Source organism: Cherax quadricarinatus, chromosome 79, assembly GCF_038502225.1.
Source record: "Cherax quadricarinatus isolate ZL_2023a chromosome 79, ASM3850222v1, whole genome shotgun sequence".
Classification (NCBI taxonomy): domain Eukaryota; kingdom Metazoa; phylum Arthropoda; class Malacostraca; order Decapoda; family Parastacidae; genus Cherax; species Cherax quadricarinatus.
In genome coordinates this window covers 14,465,094-14,488,039 of record NC_091370.1, presented here as the reverse complement: position 1 = coordinate 14,488,039, position 22,946 = coordinate 14,465,094, and the positions used below count along the sequence as shown (strand labels likewise).

Below are 22,946 nucleotides of genomic sequence, written 5' to 3'. Positions count from 1 at the left end.
TTATGTTAAATTTTGTAAATGACTCTTAACCATTAACAGTCTATCTGCATTTGAACACCTGAGGCAAGCACTGTAAGTGCCATTTCCATTGGGTTTAATTTCCCTTACCCTTCTCTGTTGTTATTAAAATTGTTTTGTAGCAGACTTTTCAGTTAATAAAGTTGCATATTTGCTACAACAGGCAGCACTGCAGGCATGTCTAGGAGCATACATGAGTGATGTGGAGGATGAAGAAGAATTTCAAGAGACACCACAGAAGCCTGTGGTAGCCAAAAAGATAGAGGAGGAAGTTGTAACTATCGAAGACTCTGATGATGCCGAGCCTAAAAAAAAGGAGCGGAAGAAGGAGAGAGAATCTAGAGCTAAGAAACGGAAGAGAAGCAGGTATCTGATTTGTGTCACTAATGAGTGTATTTTATGTTTTTTTTAGTGCCTCAGACTTTCCTGAAACTGGTAACAAAGAAATCTTGGTGATTAGATTTAACAGATGCAATAATGATTTTGCATTGTAATGAATCAAAGAATGATCATTTTGCTTAGAACATTCTTCTCTCATTGAAGTTCTTGGCCCCTTTTTTTTATACTACACTATTTTTAAATATAAAGTGGCATTATTTATTTGATGAATATAACTTAGGTAAATTGTCTTATGCTGTTGACTTAGGCTTCTGAGCTTCTCTTTATTTTGCTATCAAATCCTTATATTGGATTACCAAGAGAAGTAAGCATGACTAAAATCCACTAATTGGATCTCGAGATGCTATTATATCTGTTAGTGGAAGCTATTGATCATATTGTATTAAGAATTCTTGACAGTAAGCCTCTATTTGCCCCTGTAAATGACATGTATTTGAGCGTTCTAGCAAGCCTACCTTCCTTGGGTGTTATGAAGCTGCGTTTGGTCGCTGGTTTGGCTCTCTGCTGTACTTATGAGCTCCTCGCTGAGTTGCTGCTGGTTACCGTTAAGTATAACCAGGTACTGATAAATGTTTTGTCAAATGTGTACTTATAGCAGTACTGCTTATAAATATTTCTATTTGACTAGGTTTGTTTTATAGATGAATCAGTCTATTATTGAGTGAGATATTGTGCTGAAAATAATTGTTTTTTGTTATACTCATTTTATCACTGAAGAACATTCATTGTAGAGATCAACTTGTTTTTTAGATGGAAAATTTTAGGGTCCAGTGAATGTTGTTACCTGAAGCAGGAATTCTTGAAATTAACCAGAACAGTGAATATGGTAAAAAAATTTCTTTGAATATGTTGATTATTAGGTTTAATGTCCATTGTTTGTATAAAAGTTCTTTGTTGATTGTATAAACATACAAATTGACTGATTTGAATGTTGAGAATAAAATACACAATACAGTGACTGGAATGATACATAAATAACCCACACATAGGAAACCAAAACTTACATTGATGTTTCGGTCCACTGTGTGACTAGTCAGTGGTCCAAGTTGTACTGAAACGTCATCATAAATCTCAGCTTCCTACGCAAGGGTTATTTGTGTATTGATTTGGATGTGTTTTATCAACTGTACTTTTAAGACATTTTGATAAGGGATTTAAATTTGCTTGTCCTCTAAGGAATTTGAATCATTTTTGGAGTGCTTGTGTTTGTGATTATGTATTGTGGATTAGTACTGTTTTTTGAGTATGCAGCATGTTGTCTGGCTAAGCAAATTGTGAAACTCAAGAGAATCCAAAGGTGTGCATCTAGACTGGTACTTAAAATAACAAAGACAAAGCCTAGAAAAGATGGAACGTAGAAGACAAGACAATAGAAGAGCTAGCTGAAGAGCCAAAAATGAATGGGCAAAGGTAAGAAGAGAGGAGCAGCAATAACTGCTGCAAAAGTAGGAACCACAACTACATAGCAACATGAGATGAAAGATTACAGTACAGGAACAAGTAATAATATTTATGGAAGTGAGCCACCGCTGTATAGCCCTTGTGGCTTAGCGCTTCTTTTTTATTATAATAATAATAATATGGAAGAGAGGAGATCCTGACTAGAAACATTAAGGAGGTTTGTGAGGAACTAATCAAACCTTTCAATATAATATTCACCTAGGAAATGAACAGAGGGGAAAGTAAAGACCAGCAGAAACAGGATGACATCACAACAACAGGGGATGAAGTAAAGAAGCTGCTAAATGAATTGGACACACAAAAGCAGTGGAACCATATAAGGTGTGTCTGGATCCTGAAAAAATTACTGTGGACACTGAATTGCTAAATTGCAAAATTCTGCAAGAGGTCAGTGAAAATAGTACCATCTAATAGAGAGCTGGAATATGGCAAATGTTGTCCCAGTATTCATACAGGAATAGACTGGAGCATTGAGCAACAAGCCTATATCTTTAATGGGCATACACTACAGTATGGAAAAGATAATAGGTGGAGTAGTGGAGTACATAGAGAAATAGTTATAAACTACTGGCATACAAAGATTAATTCTGTCTCATTAACTTATTGGAGCTGTATGACAGGATAACACAAAATGAACTCAAATACTTCTGCATAATATATAGTGGCTTACACAAAATGAACTCAGCTTTAAAATTAAGCTTCAATGCTACAACAGTATGTCTTTGTGTTTATTAATATATAATAAGTGAAGTAACCAGCAAATAAATTGTGCACAGTAACACCAATTCATTACATTGTCATTCAGGATACCAAAGAATTTCAACTTCTTGTACAACACATTTTACTCACTTTCCATCTCTATGACTGTCATGTTTTCTACTTTACTGAACTAAAAACGAGAGACTGTGAAGCCTTTATCAAACATGTTTGGGTCATGGTGTAGCTATGTAATCTGTGTCTATGAACGGATGAAATAAATACTTCAGGTAACAACATTTCTCAAAGGTTGAAGGTTGAACTCAATGTAATTGACAATAAATAGGATTACACTCTTTCATGTTGTGCATGCATACTGCTTTACTGAATGAGTGTAGACTTTGCTGCATTAGGTTTCATTTACTTCATATCTTTGGAGGTTAGTGTAAACCGTTTTAGGAATTGAAGCTAAGTTTTGAAGAGAAGCATCTTCAAAGCATTCCGGATTTGGTGTCAGTTAGCAGTGGATTTAGTTACTGTACCTTTAGAATCAGTTACCATAAATACCAGTAATAATAACTGTTTATTGTGGACCTAGTTAGAATGTTGGTAATTTATCACATAGCCAGTCTTTTCATAAATGTAAGTACGTTATAAATTACTTAGCCAAATACCATTAATTACTGGCTGCGGGCTTCACTGTTTACAGGCTTAGTATGGAGCTGATCCAACAGCAGCTCTGCCCTGTCTACAGCGGCGTAAGTACCCAGGCAAGGGTAATGGCTTATAGCTTCTTCACTTCTCCATTATGGATATATACTTACCATTTGGAGAGAAAGAGAGAGCGAGAGAGAGTGTGACACCCTGAGATTCTTTTGCTATTGTGAATGCTCCCACTCATAACTTTTACCATCTTTCTTATTAGTGAAAAGGGCCCCTTTTAAGACTAGCATTTCTGCTTATAAAAAAAATAGAGAATATTGCACACTTATCACATCCATAGATTCATAAAATTAAATTGAGGTATCTACTTAAGCAAAAAGAATCATAAATAATAGTGTTATAAAAATATCCAAATACAAGTAACTTAATTTTAGTGAAAATTATTACTGCTGAGCAATTTACATAAGTTCTAATACTGCATACATATTTTACTAAATTAAGCATCCATCATACAACAAAAATGAACTGAGAAAAAAGTTAATTCATATTTGTCATGATGGAATGTGTAATTAAAGGGTAATGTAGAGTAAGACTTCAAGAAGTGTTAAGTGTGTGTGAATTTGTGTATTTTTCATTAATTTTTGCATCAAATATGTTAACTCATTGCAATTATGTACGTATTGCTGGGTCTTGCATGCAAGATTTCCAAGCATTCTGCATCTGTCTGAATATATGCACACACACACCCCATATTAAGGATGTTCTCACCAAAATATTACTATAGCTTACCTTGTCGAAAATTTTTTGCCTTTAGTTTTCATTTATATTTATTAAAATAAGCCCCGGTAACCTAACTGAAATAATAATCTGGTTGCTATTCTTTGAATTTTGCTCTTTTTGAAAGACATTTTATATACCCTTCTATAAAAGCTGAAAAAAAACAGAAAATAAACTGAAAAATAGGAAAGTACAAAATACCTTATTAATACTGTAATAATGTGGTAAATGATACATTTATGATAACTTTTTGTCAAAGCTACAAGTTTATCATTGACGTCCATAACTAGTATGTTTTATAATTTTCATTCTTCACATTCACAGATATAACTTTTATTGCCAGTCTGTGACTCTTGAGTTCCATTCTATTTGTATTCTTGTGACATTTCATTACCGCTCCAACTCAGTCACAAAGATTGCCTGTTCCCTCAAGAAATTACACTAATAGCTGCTTTACCATATGCCTCAAAGAAGAGCATGTCTATGCATATGAGGTGTCAAAAACGGATAAGGCGTCCTTTCTTAGTAATGAACAATAAACACCAGTCTTTGAAGTGTAATACATAATTTTATTTCACTATTAGAACTGATGGAAACGTCTTTGCAGTTCTCATTTGTGGTGTACTGAAAGTTTTTAATTATCCATCATACTAGGAAATGAAATTCCTTAATGTATATATACAGTATCTGTTGACATTGAGAGTAGAGTGCCCCTCAAAGGAAGTTTCTTGATGCTGGTACAGGGAAGGCTCTTGTTCTAAGGAATTGGATCTATGCTCCTCTTCCTTGGATCAAACTTAAAGGCCTCCCATTTTCCCAAGTACTGTATGACTCCTACAAGTTTAGTGCTCCCTGTGAATGTAATAATCATGTGAACAGAGTGGGAGTAATTGTCTAATTCAGTTTGAGGGATTAGCTCTATCTTCTGGTCCAGTCTCTTAATTTTTGAGCTATTGATATGAAATCACCCAGTCATATATTTTTTGAACAGTTCTAAGGAGTCTGCTTTCATTGTATCATTGTTGAGCTTTTTCCACTTCTTTGTCAATCTTAAGTTGAATAAGTATTCTCTGATACTACCCTTAATTTTTATAAATTGCCCATCCCACACAGCTCAAGCACCAGTCTGAATGTACTGTGGATTTTAATGAATCTCATTTTAGGATTTACCTATTGAAGGTACATGAGGAGGGCTATTGGCTTGGTATTCTGTATTTAGTGTTTAATTTTTCACAAATAATTTATTTCTAGTAGTTGTAGAGCTTACTCCCTCTTGTGTTCAGTTACATTGGTTCTGTTTTTTTCCCTCAGTTTACAACTTTGGCCTTCTGTTATCCCTGTTGATGGGGCTTTAAAATATTGTATATTCTTTTAGTGCAGCTTTTTTATTATGTATTTTGTTGTTTGGGGAGCCATTTGATAGGTTTTTCCTTCAAGTGTTTTCTGTTTCGTGGTTTTCTCCAATATTTATTATAAAAGTGTTCGAGGAAGTAAGTCAGGCCCATAGTTCAGGGGGTCTTCTCTATTACCTTATCTTAAACTACAAACATAAAGTATGACTTTTCTACGTATCCACCAGTTTACCCTCTTGTAATGAAATCCAAAACCTTACAGTTTGCAGAGTGGATAGCTTAGTTCTGCATATTCTTTTGCAATAATCATGTTATCTTATCAGTGTCAAGTAACTTTATTGCTTCCACACTGGACACTTCATTGCCCTCTATTTTGGTTGGCTATTTTTTAAATCTGCTACATACAAAGTGTCATTTTCTGGAAGCATACTGGAACTTGAAAGTAAATGGCATGGTGATCCAGAGAAGATGTGGAAAAAAGACATTTATGTGTAGTTCAGCACATTTATTAAAGGAAATGTTTTGCCTGCCACAAGTGGCTTCTTCTGTCCTAATGAAAAAGCCACTCACGGCAAAACATTTCTCTTGATAAATGGCCTGAACTGTACATTAAGTGTTATTTTTCACATACCAGTGTTTCATATTTAGTATCTCACACAGGTCCTTATCCACTAGTGATTTTTACCATCATCTTTGATCACTTGTATAGCATTTAGATTTTTACATTTAAGTTGTTTTTTTACAAACTTGAATATAAATTTTGATTCAGTCATACTCATGTTTTATATTTCTTTCCCCAAGTTCTTCTCCCGCCTTGTAATTGTATAGTTATTTCTAGTTTGCTTGAATCTGGTAACTCTCTAGGTTGGCACACATTTTATTGGTTTCAGATCCTCTTTTTTTTTATAGTACTACAGTACATTCCATTAAACCATTATTGTTTTATCATTTTAGCCTGTTTTCAAATTTTAATATTTGTTATAGAACTCTTTTATCTTATTTATTTACGTCTACCTCTTGATATTTTATTGCATTTTGTTTCTCTGAAATTCTCTTGTAGATTGAGTGTTCTCTTCATGTGATCTGGTCATTCCTGGTTGTATTTGTGTTTTTCCTCTTCAGGTCATATTTAGAAAGAATTTTTGAGATCTTAATGTCAAAGTAGGAGAGACAGTTGTAGGAGATATAGTAGGAAAGTCTGGAATGGCCGGGGTAGATGCTATTGGGACTTTTAATTGAATTATGTTAAGGAAAGAAAAAAGGTTTCATAATGGGTAATACTGTATATGTTTTAAGAGGTGAATAAATAATTATATAAGGTATAATATGCTAGGGTGTTTGGGAGAGGGGTGGGATTAAATTATGGAGAATCAAATACAAAATGGGAATTGACACAGTTACTTTTTGCTGATGATACTGTGCTTATGGAAGATTCTAAAGAAAAATTGCAAAGGTTAGTGAACGAGTCTGGGAGTGTGTGTAAAGGTAGAAAGTTGAAAGTGAACATAGAAAAAAGTAAGGTGATGAGGGTATCAAATGATTTAGCTAAAGAAAAATTGGATATCAAATTGGGGAGGAGGAGTATGGAAGAAATGAATGTTTTCAGATATTTGGGAGTTGACGTGTCAGCGGATGGATTTATGAACGATGAGGTTAATCATAGAATTGATGAAGGAAAAAAGGCGAGTGGTGCATTGAGGTATGTGTGGAGACAAAAAACATTATCTATGGAGGCAAAGAAGGGAATGTATGAAAGTAAAGTAGTACCAACACACATGGGTGTGAAACTTGGGTTGTAAATGCGGCAGTGAGGAGGCAGTTGGAGGCAGTGGAGATGTCCTGTCTAAAGGCAATGTGTGGTGTAAATATTATGCAGAAAATTCAAGAGTGTGGAAATTAGGAGAAGGTGTGGAGTTAAAAGTATTAGTCAGAGGGCTGAAGAGGGGTTGTTGAGGTGGTTTGGCCGTTTAGAGAGAATGGATCAAAGTAGAATGACATGGAGAGCGTATAAATCTGTAGGGAAAGGAAGGCGGGGTAGGGGTTGTCCTAGAAAAGGTTGGAGGGAGGTGGTAAAGGAGGTTTTGTGGGTGAGGGGCTTGGACTTCCAGCAAGCGTGTGTGAGCATGTTAGATAGGAGTGAATGGAGACAAATGGTATTTGGGACCTGACAAGCTGTTGGAGTGTAAGCAGGGTAATATTTAGTGAAGGGATTCAGGAAAACCAGTTATTTTTATATAACCGGACTTGAGTCCTGGAAATGGGAAGTGCAATGCCTGCACTTTAAAGGAGGGGTTTGGGATATTGTTAGTTTGGAGGGATATGTTGTGTATCTTCATATGTATATGCTTCTAAACTGTTGAATTCTGAGCACCTCTGCAAAAACAGTGATTATGTGTAAGGTGAAAGTGTTGAATGATGAAAGTATTTTCTTTTTGGGGATTTTCTTTCTTTTTGGGTCACCCTGCCTCGGTGGGAGACGGCCGACTTGTTAAAAAAAATATATATATAGTGAGTACATCAACAAAAGTTGAGGCATAGATTTCTCGGCATATGTGATTTTAGTAGTGTGACGTGTCAGATTATTATTTAGCAGTAGCTACAATAAGTAAAAGCGAGATGTAATACAAAGAGAATGTTGTCAGTGGGTAAGAGATGTTCAGGTGAAGGAACCTAAGAAGTAGAAGGTTAGTGTAAGATATGAGCAACAGTTGGAAGAAAGGTTTCACTAGAGCAAGAGCAAATAAAGAGTTGGTGGTTAATTGTTATGCAGGTTTCTGTATTACATTGTAATGTATGTTTAGTGGAGAAGTGTGCCATAATTTTTATGAACTATGACATAATTGTAAATGATAATGTATGAACTATGGATAAATGTCACTCATAATTTGAGAAATATGCTATACATGGGTGGTTACTGCAAAGGACTTTAAACTGTAAAATGTAAGGATATCCTGCTGGGACTTATTTTCTAAGTTAGCAGGTAAGTGTGGGTGGCTTGGCCTGGACAGCCCAAGCCAAGCCACCCACGCTTACGTACTTGGAAAATAAGTCCCGGCAGGATTTCCTTACATTTTACAGTTTAACCCCTTGACTGTCGCATCCCCAAGTCCTGAGGTGTCTCCTTGTGTCGCAAAATTTCAAAACAAAAGTTATTTTTTTCTTATGAAATGATAGAGAATCTTTTCCCGATTGTAATGACACCAAAGAACGAAATTTGATGGAAAACTGACTGAATTACGCTCTCGCAACGTTGGTGACTGCGGCGATATTTACAAATCGGCTATTTCGCCAACTTTGAGCCCTATTTTCAGCTAATTCTTTTGTTCCAGTCGAACAAACTCATAGCTATTTCTTTAGAACTCCGTTTTTTCTATCAATTGAGTACAAGAAACTGCCCATTTACCAATTTCAACTACCCAATAACGTGGTCAGAAATTTGCAATTAGGCCAATTTCACAAAAATTAAAAAATATGACAATTTCAAAATAGGGTTCAGAATGAACAATGCAGACATTCCTGACTCTAAAATAACATTTTCTTTGTTCATCAGTCATCTCCAGGCCCCTCTAATATTACTCTTGCTTTCTATTTTGAATTTTTATTCAAACAAAAAAATAGAAGATTTGCTGTTATGCAGACTACTGCAGTAATGTAATACTGTAATTGTATAAATAATGTCAGCCCATTCATGACTGCATATTAGAATGGCTACTTGGACATTTATTGGAAAATGACATCATTTGTTTACTTTTGAACATCGGCAAAAATCAAACATTTCCCCTACTTTGAGCTCCATTTCAAGGTTCTTTTCATAGTAAAACCAATCAAAATCACTTCTATTTCTATAATATGTTTAACATTCTATCAAACGAGACCAAGAAAACGAGAATACAACCATAAATACTATACGAAAATAGACCACAAATTCGGCATTTTAATTAAAAAAACGGGTCAGTTTTTTTTTTCTCATTATGTACTGCGTGCTGCAGGATTTTTTTTATATGGTGCACACTAACCACACAGACCCATTCTCTCACTTGTGGGCCTACCAGCTTTCTCTTGCTTGATTTGAAGCCGCTAGAATTTATGAGTGTATATATACGTCAAACACGGTGGCTCGTAAGGCGTATGTATAAGACCAAGACAGTCAAAGGGTTAAAGTACTTTGCAGTACCCACAAATGCATAGCATATTTCTAAAATTATGAGTGACATTTATCCATAGTTCATACATTATGATTTACAATTACAGTGGACCCCCGGATAACGATATTATTTCAATCCAGAAGTCTGTTTGGGTGCCGTTATAGACCGAATTTGTTCCCATAAGAGATATTGTGAATTAGATTAGTCCATTTCAGACCCCCAAAAATACACCTACAAAAGCACTTGTAAAAATACACTTACATAATTGGTCGAGTTGGGAGCTGATCGTTATGCGGGGGTCCACTGTATGTCATAGTTCATAAAAATTATGGCACACTTCTCCACTATATATACGTTACAATGCAATGCCGAAACCTGCATAACATTAATGAAGAAAGTAGAGCTCAAGTGTACAGCAAAGATTTGTGGTTATGATGGAGGGTGCAGGAGGGAAGAGGATTGATTGGTAGAATGATAGGTGAAAAGGGTGTTAAGGGAGGTAGTTTGTATGTGAAAGGCTGATTTATTAAAACATACCCTGCTTAACAAGCCAAGTTAGTCAAACAAGCCATACTTTATAAAAGTATAATTTTCTTTTAAATTTTTGAATTAACGTATGGAAATTCATGTTTTTACTTTGGAATTTACCAAGCAACCTGATCTACTCTTGCTTAATTCTTCATAATGTAGATTAATACTACCCACACTATCTAAAATCTGCATATTTTGGTTAGTATTATTTAACTTCAATGAAATATAGTAATTTTATAATGTTCTGACTGATTTAATGGAGTTACAGCATAAAAAATCAAAACACAGTAGATCATTGATTTTTGGCATTATCAGAGTTTGTGCTGGACTTTCAAAGGTACATTGTAGTGTCAGTGTTTATGGTCTCCATTTTACACAATACTGTGTCTGTTCAGGTAATTTACGAAAAGAAGTTCCAGGATATGTTAAATGACGATTATGTAATAGCTGAATAATTGATGATCCACTGTACTGTATATACTTGGCTTGTTTGGCAAAATGATCATTACATTTGTGTCCAGTTGGCAAGTTCAGCTTAACAAGCAAAGTGTGGATAAATAGACATAACAAGGTTAACAGTTCCACTTTTAACGGCTCATCAAGATAGTTTTTCATTAATGTACTGCTTGTCAGTCATAGCAAATAATAAATTTGAGTGGCAAATAGGCATTTGGTTAATACTACCAGTAAACCTTATTTCATAAGAAAATGTCATGTACTCTGTTAGTTGAGCAAATGTAGGTTATTTTAAAAAATATTTTTATTTTTAAACACAGCCCAAACAGTTTTTAGCAGTATCAGAAGAGATTATTGGAAGTAATGGATGTGTTAGGGCTATATTTAGTCAGTTCATGAAGTGACTACAGCATTTGTAAAAAGCTAATGAAAATGATTAAGAAAAACTAAGGACCACTTTTGATATGAAAGAAATGTCAAAAAAAATGCAAAGCAAAAGGGAGCTCTTGTGATAATTTGCCAGTGATTTCTACAAGTTCTTGTAGAATGTTTATTTTGCTATGATTTGTTGCCAGTTTCAGAAAAGGTCTTGTTTATTGTCTAGTACTGATCTTGAATGTGTTATGTTGATTTGTTATGGGTGTCATGTGTACAGAATTTAGCTGCATTGAAGTACAACTTCAGATGTTTTATACATTGTCATATTGCTAAGTTCTGGAAGCTCTTAAAAGATCTTTGTGGGAACAATTATCACTATCTGGGGAATTACATAAGTGATAGCAATATTCTTGAAAGTGAGATTTGAACTTCATATTATATTCACATCTGAAAGATTGATTCAGATGCATTTTTTTAAACATATACAGGTAGGTTCCATAAAAAAAATAGGTGCAAACTGGAGGTATAATTCCAACAAGTGGTGAAAACAGTACCAGCAGTGAAGGTCTTGATTGGTATAACATTTCACTCACAAGTGGGCTTTTTCAGGTAGAGTTCATCATATACTTGAAAATGCCCGCTAGTGGGTGAAATGTACCAGTGAAGGACTTCACTGCTACTAGTGTCTTCTCACCCCACCCCCCACACACACAAAAAAAAATCAAGGAACCTGTTAATTACATTGATAATTTTTCATCCCTTGGTTTCTTGTTGTAGATATTAGTTCATTTTTTAAATCTACTTTAGAGAGACCAGTTTTAAGATGAGCTCTGGAGATTTAATTTTGTGTGTTGCAGTTAAATGTGTTGAATTGTGGATTCACTTCTTAAGGCACTAAAGTTATGACACTTTGCCTGTGTCAAGACAAGCAGGCTGAATAATTTTGCTGTCTTCTGTCATATCTTCATGTGAGCATTTGCAGGTGCATATAAAAAATTGTTAATGAGTAACTAAGTGCCTGGTATAAATTTTGAATAATTAGCCCACTTTTAATGCACCATGATCGAGAGCGAACACACTTGTGTTTACAGAGCGAAGACTCAAGTGTAATCCTGAATGCTGAAGTTGATTGATGGTGATTTTGGTGTCTGTGCTGCAGTCTTTCCATTTATTCATGATTTAGCTTTCTGCATTGGTAAAACTTCCTCGACAAATGAGTACTAATTGCAGATTTGTAAATTTTATTGTGGTGCTTTAATAATGAGTCAGATAATATTGTAATTTTCAGACATATTTATACTAAGCTTAATAACATTGTCCATATATTTTCGTTTCATCAGAAATGTTTTTCTTTAACAAATTATTCAGTAAGGTAGCCAGTAAATATTTTTTTTCTATAAAATGCTAAAATAGAAATTAATATCCAGCCAATGAAAAATGCAAGAACATCATCTGTTGTCTCAAAGATAGCTACACAGATGTCTTTAAAAGACTAGAGCTCAGAAGTGTTGAGGAAAGAATAGAGATCCCCTTTGTATTAGTAGGTTCAGTAGTCATTGTCATCATCCACCCTGCCCAGTCGCAGATCAAGCTTCATAAATTGGAAAGGAATTATTACAGAGTTAATAACTATTAACCCTTTGACTGTTTACGCCGTATAAATACGTCTTACGCGCCACTGTTTCTGACGTATATATACTCAATAATTCTAGCAGCTTCAAATCAAGTGGGAGAAAGCTGGTCGGCCCACATGTGAGAGAATGGGTCTGTGTGGTCAATGTGCACCACAAAAAAAATCCTGCAGCACACAGTGTGTAATGAGAAAAAAAAAACATCGTTTTTTTGGATTAAAACGCAGACTTTGAGGTGTATTTTCGTATAGTATTTATCGTTGTATTCGCGTTTTCATGGTCTTAGGTGATAAAATGGAAAACATATTACAGAAATAGAGATGATTTTCATTACTTTGACGATGAAAACAACCTTGAAAATGAGCTCAGAGTAGTGGAAATGTTCGATTTTTACCAATGTTCAGGAGTAAACAAATCACACCACATGTCCAATACACGTCAACTGGGGGGTCTAATATTCTTTCACTAGTGCACTGATATTATTTATATCATTTTTACAATAATGCAGTAGTCTGCAGAACAGTAAATTTTGTATTTTTTTATATGAATAAAAAATCAAAATAGAAAGCAATAATAATATAAGAGGGGCCTAGAGATGTGACTAGTGAACAGAGGATATGTTATTTTAGTGCCAAGAATGTCTACCTTGTTTATTCTGGACCTTATTTTGAAATTGGCATCTTTTTCAATTTGCGTGAAATTGGCCAAATTGCCAATTTCTGACCACTATATTGGGTAGTTCAAATTGGTAAATGGGCGGTTTCTTGTACTCAGCTGATAGATAAAATGGAGTTCTACAGAAATAGCTATGAGTTTGGTCAACTGGAACAATGGAATTGGCTGAAAACAGGGCTCAAAGTCGGCGAAATCGCTGATACGCATATGTCACCGAGACCGCTAACTTCCGTGAGTTTTCGACCAAATTTCGAACTTTTGGTGTCATTACCATCGGGAAAAGATTCTCTATCATTTCATAAGAAAAAATAGTTTTTTTTTTTTTTTTTTTTTTTTTTTTTTTTTTTTTTTTTTTTTTTTTTTTTTTTTAGATTATCGACATAGAATGACAGTTTCAGAAAGGGGCCTGCGACAGTCAAAGGGTTAAGAAACATGGGAAAATAATGTTTAGTGAATGTAAGTAAAAGTTTACCAGATTTGCTTGCCATCTTACATGTTCATGAGATAGAGAAAATACCAGTACAGTAGTTCTTGTTCCTGTAATATTTCCTTTGTAATTTAGGAGGTCTAGTCTTAGACTGGGCTACAGGACTAATGATTCCCAGAACATTAAGAGAGATAACTGAAGTTATGCAAAATACTTTAAGCTAGAAATTAGTGGGAAGATTTGAAGTTGGAAAATAATGGTAAACCAGACCAGGGTATCTAAATTTAATGATTTCTAGCAGATGTATGTTTTGCAAAGAATGGTTAGCCACAGAAGAAAGCTGCTGGTGGGATCTGAAGGCCAAATAATGCTATTGAATTGCTATGAAGTGTGGCTCATTAAGTGATGGTTTAGAGATGTAAGAGGAGGTAAAATGAAAATGAGATGCAAACCTCTATTCCAGCAAGTGTCAGCCTCTATCATTTGTTTAGTCCAACACAGAAGGATGTATCATGTTAGGAGAAGCAATGATCAAACAAAGGATGATCAAGGTAAACAATTTTAAAATTAGTCTAGTTGGCAGGTTGAAAGTGTTAGAGGATTATAATAAGGATGTTGAAAGAGACTGAGGGACTGTCACAGCACAAGATATTAAAATTATGATTAGATCCCAAAGAGCCAGTATAATAATAAAGTGAGATACCGATAGAGAGGAAAAGATTGTATGTTTCAAATGAACCCAGGCCTTGTGATAAAATATCTCTTGGAACAATGACCTCAGCATTTGAAGATGACAAAAGACCCCTTGGTTTAAGTGAGATATTAAAAAAGTAAAAGTGATTCAGGAAGTTATGGAAGCAGTAACAAAAAATAATTGGGATGATCTTCAGACAACACCTCAGGTTCTAACCCCTGGCAAGCCAGTCCTAAAACTAGCAGGCCAATGCTCTCACCACAGGTTTATTCCAGCTTAATGAGGTTCGTCAGCTAGGTATATTTTAATACACTAGAGAGGTTAGCATGGGCCCCACTGGTACCACAATTATATGCTTTTATGAATGAATCTTGCACTCACATGGCAGCTCTGAGATCTAGCTCAAGTCCCTTCAAAGTCGTTGTCAGTAATGCATGTAAATTGTATTAACAAAATTTTCACGTCACTGACAATGTCAGTCATAATGACTCGAGATAGATTTTATCTCAGAAATATGAGTGTGAGACTTGATCATAAAAGCCTGCATTTGTGGTCAGAAAGGTGTTCATGGTAACCTCTTAGTAGTTTGATAAGTCTTCTTAAGCCTGTGTGGACTAGTAGTGAGAGCACTAACCTGCTATTTTTTAGCACAGGCTTGCCATGGTTTCGATTTCTGTTTGTTCCCAGAGATTTTTACAATTGTGCTATGATTTCTTCAAGTCTTGGAAACATCAAATTTTAGTAATGTTTGAAAAGGTGAACACTAATTATTTTTATGTGTAAATTGGAAATGGAAATAGAATCATTGAAAACATCCCTGGATACTCAAGTCTCAGTGAAGAATAGAAAATTTTTTTGGGAGGGAAAAAAAAGATAATAAACTGTACAGAAGAAAAGCATAGACCATGCCAGATAGCCAAGACTGTGGGAAACTCATCAGTTATGCTGAATGAAAACACTGTCCATGAAGTATCTCACTAGATAGTTCCATTAGCCACTTACCTCCACATTTATAAAAGTTACACTTTCATGATAAATTTTGAGAGTAACCGGATTTTTTTTATTTGTGGAGAGAATTCAAATTTCTTCAACTGTTTATGGAAAAATACGCACGATTCTTGTGTTCACGAAAGTGAGGTAACTTAAATTAACAATTGTATTTTTGTAAGATGCATCAGGTACCAATGAGTGGTGTGTACTTTATATATAATGAATATGAAACAACACATACTATCACTGCATCACCTGATATTCTCATGAAAAGTTTCAGCAGTGTGCAGGAATAAAATTTTATTGACCACTCTGAGGCATTCCTGATAAAACTCAGCACTACATATATTCTTTTCGGCAGCCAGGCTTACACTTGAGTTCGAAAAGCACTGTGATTGCAGAGAACAATACTCTCCTCTTATCATGGTTATATTTCATATTGTAAGAGCCAGACATACGTGATAATTAATTTTCCCATTGTAGCTGAAACGTTGATCCATCCTTCCTTCCTTCCTTATTAAATTCTCGTACTTCATATTCTATTAAATCTAATTAATCTCACACTTCTTGTTGCAGATTAGCAGTGAGATCCAGTTAATGCAATTATTTTCAGTATAAAGAAATCACTCAAAAGAAATTTTGTTTTTTCCCAAATCCCTCCCAACAGATCAAGAAGTGAAGTAGAGGAAAAGGAAAAGAAATCTCGCCGGGACAAAGAGCGAAGAGAAAAAGACAGGCGTGAGGGAAGCTCAAATCGCAGGGACTATAGGAGGGATCATGAAAAATCTTCCATGGCACATGAAAGGTCCAAATCCAGAGCTGAAGAACGAGAACGCTTGGAACGCAGCCGTGAAAGGAGTCGTGAACGAAAGGAAAAAGAAAGGCTTATGAGAGAAAAAGTGAGTATTCCATTTCCTAGAGCTATACATGTAATTTTATGACAGCATTCACCATACAGTCATAATTTTCTATACTCACAATACTTCTTTCTTTATCTCATTATTCCTTAGTCTTTCATATTTGTTATCTAAGTACAGTGGACCCCCGACTTACGATCAGTTCACAACTCAAACAATTATGTAAGTGTATTTTTGTAAGTGATTTTGTAAGTGTATTTTTGGGGGTCTGAAACGGACTAATCTAATTTACAATATTCCTTACGGGAGCAAATTCGTTCTGTAACGGCACCCGAACAGCCTTCTGGAACGAATTAATATCGTAAGTCGGGGGTCCTCTGTATACAAAACTTGTTAAAAATTGTTCTCCCTGTTATTTTTTTTTCTTAATGTTGAGGATGTAAGTCCTTTCATATACATAAAGCAAATATGGGTGGGGCTTGAGCTCATGGCAAGTGAATCACAAAACTCCAGGCCAGCGCGTAAGCCACTGCCCACTTACCGTGAATATGAGCCCCACCAGTACCATAGTTTGCTTGCAATCATGTTATTACGATTTCATGAGTCATGATCATGGCCACGCTGGCGGGAGATTCATCTGTAAAAATTGGCATTTGTGGTCACAGTGGGACCCATACTAACCTCCATATGGTGTATAAATATACCTAGTTGGATGAATCTTATTATAGCCAGCTGGCCCAGTGACTTAACACACTGGCCTGGAGTTTTGCGACTCGTGAGTTCGAGCCCCACCTGTACCATGGTTTGAATGATTATTGTATGGTCCCTATATTTTTTGCACAACCCTTTTTATCATTATCTGTTTAGGTGCTCTGTATTATGTCAGGGGAGGGGAGGGGAGTGAAGGAAGTTTATTTCTTTGTAAAGGTTACAATGTGTAATTACAATTTTGATTTGCTAAGTACAAAGATAGCCACTATCATGCCAAGGCATTTCAGGCAAGGCAGGATGAAGAAAGAGTAAGAGGAAAGGTGAGAGAAAAGAAGGTAGAAGTATGGAGAGATGGGAAGGGGGGAGGAAGGAAATGGGTAAAAAGAGAAAAAATGTGGCCAAAAATTGTAGTTTGAATAATTTTGTTTTTCTTAAAGCTGAATTAATAATATGTTGTCAAGGTTTATGAACTTTTTTAATCCATTATAATTTTTTATAAAGTAAAGATTAACAGGTGTGAATTATTTTTCACAATACTATGTCATCTTCATATAATCTTGTCCTTTTTCACAGCTTCTTCAAGAACAGGAACAGAGAGAGCGTGAATGGAAAGAAAGGGAGGAGCGTCGGAAAAGAGACTGGGAAAAGAGAATGGAAGAAAGAAAAGAAAGGGAGAGATTACGTGAAGAACGGTTGAGGGAGAGAGAAGATAGTAGAGATAAAGAGAGGGAACGGCGTAGGGATGACAACTTCAGAGACAGAGAAAGAGACCGTGATCGAGAAAGGGATAGAGATAAGGACAGAGAAAGGAGGTGTGTTTTTGTAACCAACCTGTGTTTATTCTGTGTAATTGTTTAATGTGTACTGTACTCTGTTCAAAATATAAATATGCTGAGGAAAAAATGATCACTGATAAAAATGTTCTTAAATAGGAGCTCTTCTGAAGAGTATGAGTGATAATTCATTCCTCAGTGATTTCCATCCAATATATGTTAAGATCACTGGGCATATATGGGGCAATTTCTTAGACAGTAGTTGAATAACAATAAAAATACATTTTAACAGACAAGAAGCGGATTACAGCCGCAATAGGGAAATTGATCGAGAGCTGGAGAGACAAAAAGAAATAATATTTGGTAAAGCCAAAGAATCCTCATCTGATTCCGAACCAGGAGACATTGATTTTGATGAAGATGAAGAGGAGGAGGAGCAGAAGATTGAACGAATGAGAAAACAGAGGGAGGAACTTTACAAGGTAAACATTTCGCTCTATATTTTTTTAGTCATTCTGCCCAGTATGTCAATTAATGGGATTTAATATAAGCTGTGTATTATTATAGCTATCATTGCAATGTAATTTAATTAAATTTTAGAACAGTACTTAGATGCTGTATGCTAAAATGTATTCTAACAGTGATTGAGTAAAGACTTTCACACCTTTTCACCAGATCAGTTATCATTTAACTCTTCATTTTTCCATTACACAATGGCATTTGTTTATCTTGCAGTGTAGGCTGTAAATTCATGAAACAGCTACAGTGACATCATACATCCTTGTCTGAAGCATGTAGGCTTTTACTAAAAAATACTCTCCTTTTTTTTTTACATGCTCTTCACATTTGTGTAAAGAAATACTGGAATATAAACGTAATCTCTGTGTATTACATTTATTGACCTGGCATTTTTTTAAAAATTTTCCTTCATCAGAAACTGGGTCTAGAACGTGATTCTTCACAAGTAACTCCTGCCACCAGTGAGGTGCCCTCTGGGAACAACACTCCTACGGATTCTCCTGCTCCTGCATCTAGGTAATCTTTGCTTCTGGTTAAACTTGCTAGTGCATTACTAACTTTCATAACAATATAATACTTTAGGAGTAGTGTGTACTTAGGAATAGTTAATTTATTGTTTTTACTCAAAAAAATTTTCTAATGATAAACAATAAGTTTAACTTCAATTTCATTATTGCTTTTGGTGAGTGAATAAAGTGAAGAATTAAAAACTTAAAAAAAAATTATATATTTATCTGGCACTGTCAAGTGAGGGAAATTTTTGATGGAGAGCATGATAGAATTTATGCTAACAGTTTCTTTGGATTATGTATTGTGATATTTTTCCATCATTATAGGCCACCATCACAATCAAAATCAGTGGAGCAGCCTTCATCACCTGTAAAATCAAGATCTGGTTCTCCAAGGTCACGTGAGTCCAGTAGTGACAGCAGCACCAGGAGAAGTAGAAGCAACAGCAGACAAAGAAACCAAAGTGGTAGCAGTAGTATTAACAGTAGTAAAAGTAGAGGTAGTGAAGACAAGGAAAATAAGACATCTAAACCAGATGACAGTAAAAATGAAAGTGAAATCAAAGAAGAAAACAGCAGTCTAGAGAAGGACGAGAATGTTCCTGAAAAAGAGAAAAAAAATAAGGACATGTTTTCAGACATGTTTGGTGACAACTTTGCTGTAGATAAATTAGGAGATATTCACTCAGGAGCTGCTGAAAATCCCAATCTCACAGACAACTGGGATGATGCAGAGGGTTACTACAGAGTCCGTATTGGAGAGGTACTGGACTCAAGGTTAGTAACAACTATTGGGCAATTAATGAAATATAATGGAAATCATTTATTATTATTTATTTTATTTTTGTGTACCTTCATTCATTGTCACTTAAATATTTTTAAATAATTGTCAATCTGCCTTGCATGTCATTTCTGATACTGCTTCGCTTGGACTGTATTTTGTAGTTTTAGTATTGTTTTTAGCTTTGTGCATGTGACCTGACACCTGTTTATCTTACCTTACAGATACACTGTGTATGGTTATACAGGCCAAGGAGTGTTTAGTAATGTTGTACGTGGCAGAGATGCAGCTAGAGCTGGGCAAGATGTTGCCATCAAAATCATTAGAAACAATGAAGTTATGTAAGTATACCATACAGTTTACAGTCACACATGTCAGTAATATCAGAATATACTGCAGTTAGTCATTTCCACTGATTTTAGTTAGACACAGCATATGCTGCTGTTTTTATATTGTAACAATATTTATATACTCTATTGACTTCTATAATAGCATTTTACACATATGGCATAAAATATACACTGTATATATAGTAGTTTCTTTCTTTCTTCTTTCTTTTTTCTTCTTCAGTGGGAGACGGCCAACTTGTTGAAAACAAAAATATGTAGTATTGATCAGAAATACCTCAGGAATTATTAATATTTATTACTGAATTGTGTGCTGTTCTGGCAGTACTTAAAGTGATTGACAAATCACTTATGAGGGGATATACAGTACTCAGATTTGCCAAATTGTGCTTTATGCAGTTTCATAGTAACTTCCAGTGCATTTTGTTATCCAAGAAAGTCCACGAATGAAGTGTGAGAAACCATTTAAAATATAAGAATGTGTGTGTGTGTGTGTGTGTGTGTGTATGTATGTATGTGTGTGTGAGAGAATGAGTGAGTGAGTGAGTGAGAGAGTGAGAGAGTGAGAGAGAGAGAGAGTGAGTGAGTGAGTGAGAGTGAGAGAGTTATTTGGTGTTGATGCTGAGACGACAGGTGCTGAAACATTATTGGGATCTGACATGCTCATGGTGTGTGAGCATGGTAATATTCATAAAGAGATTTAGGTTAATCAGTCCTGGACCTTGGATATTCAGATGAGGATTTTTGGTTTGGTAGGTCATACATTACAGCTTGAATTAAATGTTAAGTAAAGCAGATGCACACTATTCCAGTGGAATGATTTACCTTACTTTGCTAAACGATCAGTGAATATTAATATTGTATATAAATATTTATAAAGAATTGTTTTTCCAGGCACAAGACAGGGAAGAAAGAATTAAATATATTAAAAACCCTAAATGATGCTGACCCAGATGACAAGTATCATTGTTTACGTCTGTATCGACATTTCTTTCACAAGAATCATTTATGTATGGTGTTTGAACCACTGTCAATGTCATTGAGAGAGGTATGTACTGTATGTAATAGAAACAAACCATAACTGCTCTCCCTTGCAAGTTACTTGATTAAAAATAATGTAATTCTTCACCCATCCAAAGGCAGTTGATAAAATAATATCAGGAGCCATGCCACAGTTTATTTTACTACCATTAGATAAAGTAATGCTTTTATTTACCTGTTGTAGACATTTACCAACTTTTAATTTTTAAGAAGGTAAACATCACAATTCAAATAACCCTCCAAACAGTAACTTCCCACCCCTCCTTAAGAGTGTAGGCACTCATATGTTAAATTTTTCTTCCTTACCACCCCCTTTACCTCTTCATTGAATCAATTCACTCCTATTCCCACCTGCACCCACTCTCCTAAACCCACAAACTTCTGCTATGCATTAATGCTGCATTTTTGAAGCTATCCCATACCTCTTTGACTTCCTCCTAATTACCTGTACTCTCTAGCCCATCTTTCTCCCAATAGTTGCTTATTTCTTACCCTGTCTCTTCTAATTCAATTACTTTCACTTCACTCTTACCCAATGATGACATTCTCCTTGTACTCCATCAACAGTCTGCATGGAAAGTTAGGACGATGACTGCAGGACAGACTTTTGATAATTGAAACATGATAATTGCAACAATTGTAACAATTCAGATACCAATTACAAGTGGGGCCATGCAGCTTCAAGAGTGGCCTCGTCTGATTTGAGTCGAACTCTGCACCCTGTTCACTGAAACTCAGTTGTTGGCATATTGGATGAATAATAATGTTAGAAGAGGACAGTGTTTTCTTCTCTTCTAACATTATTATCAGTCACATCTGACCTTCATGGAACATAGTGCAGAATTCAGCCCGATGGCAGATGAACCCTCTCTTGAAGCTGCATGGCCCTACTTGCAATCAGTGTACAAAAATACAGGCTTCAACTATCTGTTACAATGCATTTCATTGATCAAAAGTTTCTTCTGCAGCTGGCATCATAGCTTTCTGCAAAGACTGTACCTCTTACCTTTACGGTAGCCACCACTAAATAATGGATGTGATATAACTGTCACCCCCCCCCCCTTCTGCATACATGCACATCCAGAGGTCTACCCATCAACCTTTCGTTTATTACATACTTGGGCAAACTGCTATCATTCAGCCCTGTATCATATCTCTTATACTTTTATATCCTCTTTTTTTCCTAAAAGATGTGTTGCTTATTACCAAATCTCTTTCTGCACATGACTTGGTCACTACACCATTTACAACAGTTTCTCCCACTTTAGCATTCATGTCCTCCCTAATAATTATGTTCTTACTTGGTTTAAAACTCTCTAAACATTCACTTAACACCTCCCAGTCTTCTTTCTCTCCTCCACATTCCTCTCTTCCCAGTGCATAAACTTATTATAACCCACTTCTTACATCCCACCCTTTTTTTTTTTTTTTTAAACAAACCAGCCTTATCCCATTGAGGAAGGATGACCCAAAAAGAAAAACTAACATTTCTTTTTTTAAATTTAGTAATTTATGCAAGAGAAAGGGTTACTAGCCCCCTTGCTCCTGGCATTTTAGTCGCCTCTTATGACACATGGCTTACGGAGGAAAAATTCTGTTCCACTTCCCCATGGAGAACCCTTATTCTTATCCACATAATTTTGTATGTATACAGAATAAGAGCAGTCAACAGTATTATTCATATAGGATAGTCTAAATGAAAATAGTACAACCTTTATTCAACAGTTCCTTAACTTGCAGCTACTGATGACAAGTCTCATTCAGAAGTAAGATTGTGTAGGATGAAAAATTTAATTTCCATGGAAAGATTGAGAAAGATATAGAAAATAATGAAACAAAAATTTGCTAATTTTATTTCAATCAGTTGAAATGTCAGATATGTACCAGTCTAAACAAAAGAATTGTTGCACTGTGTATCAAAAATAAATGCAAATTGTTTTATAATACAAACAAAATTATACAGTAGGGCCCCGCTTTTCTGCGTTTCGCCTTACGGTGTTCCACTAATATGATGATCTCAAATTATGACCAAAACATCCTGTACAGAGAGCGGTCTTTCAAATACTGTGTGTGCCACCCGGTTTGTTTACATTCTCCATGAGCACATCTCTCTAT

General features: G+C 35.4%; 1 protein-coding gene across 1 annotated transcript in view; it reads left to right on the top strand.

The window, feature by feature from the left end:
* Positions 1-22,946, top strand: part of Prp4k (Pre-mRNA processing factor 4 kinase) — a 40,791-nt gene that overhangs the window by 5,737 nt on the left and 12,108 nt on the right. The window contains exons 5-12 of the mRNA XM_070101961.1: positions 182-384; positions 15,961-16,192; positions 17,435-17,673; positions 17,927-18,116; positions 18,569-18,669; positions 18,990-19,439; positions 19,668-19,784; positions 20,685-20,838. Coding sequence (XP_069958062.1) covers positions 182-384; positions 15,961-16,192; positions 17,435-17,673; positions 17,927-18,116; positions 18,569-18,669; positions 18,990-19,439; positions 19,668-19,784; positions 20,685-20,838 — 1,686 coding nt within the window. The remainder of the gene's footprint in view (positions 1-181; positions 385-15,960; positions 16,193-17,434; positions 17,674-17,926; positions 18,117-18,568; positions 18,670-18,989; positions 19,440-19,667; positions 19,785-20,684; positions 20,839-22,946) is intronic.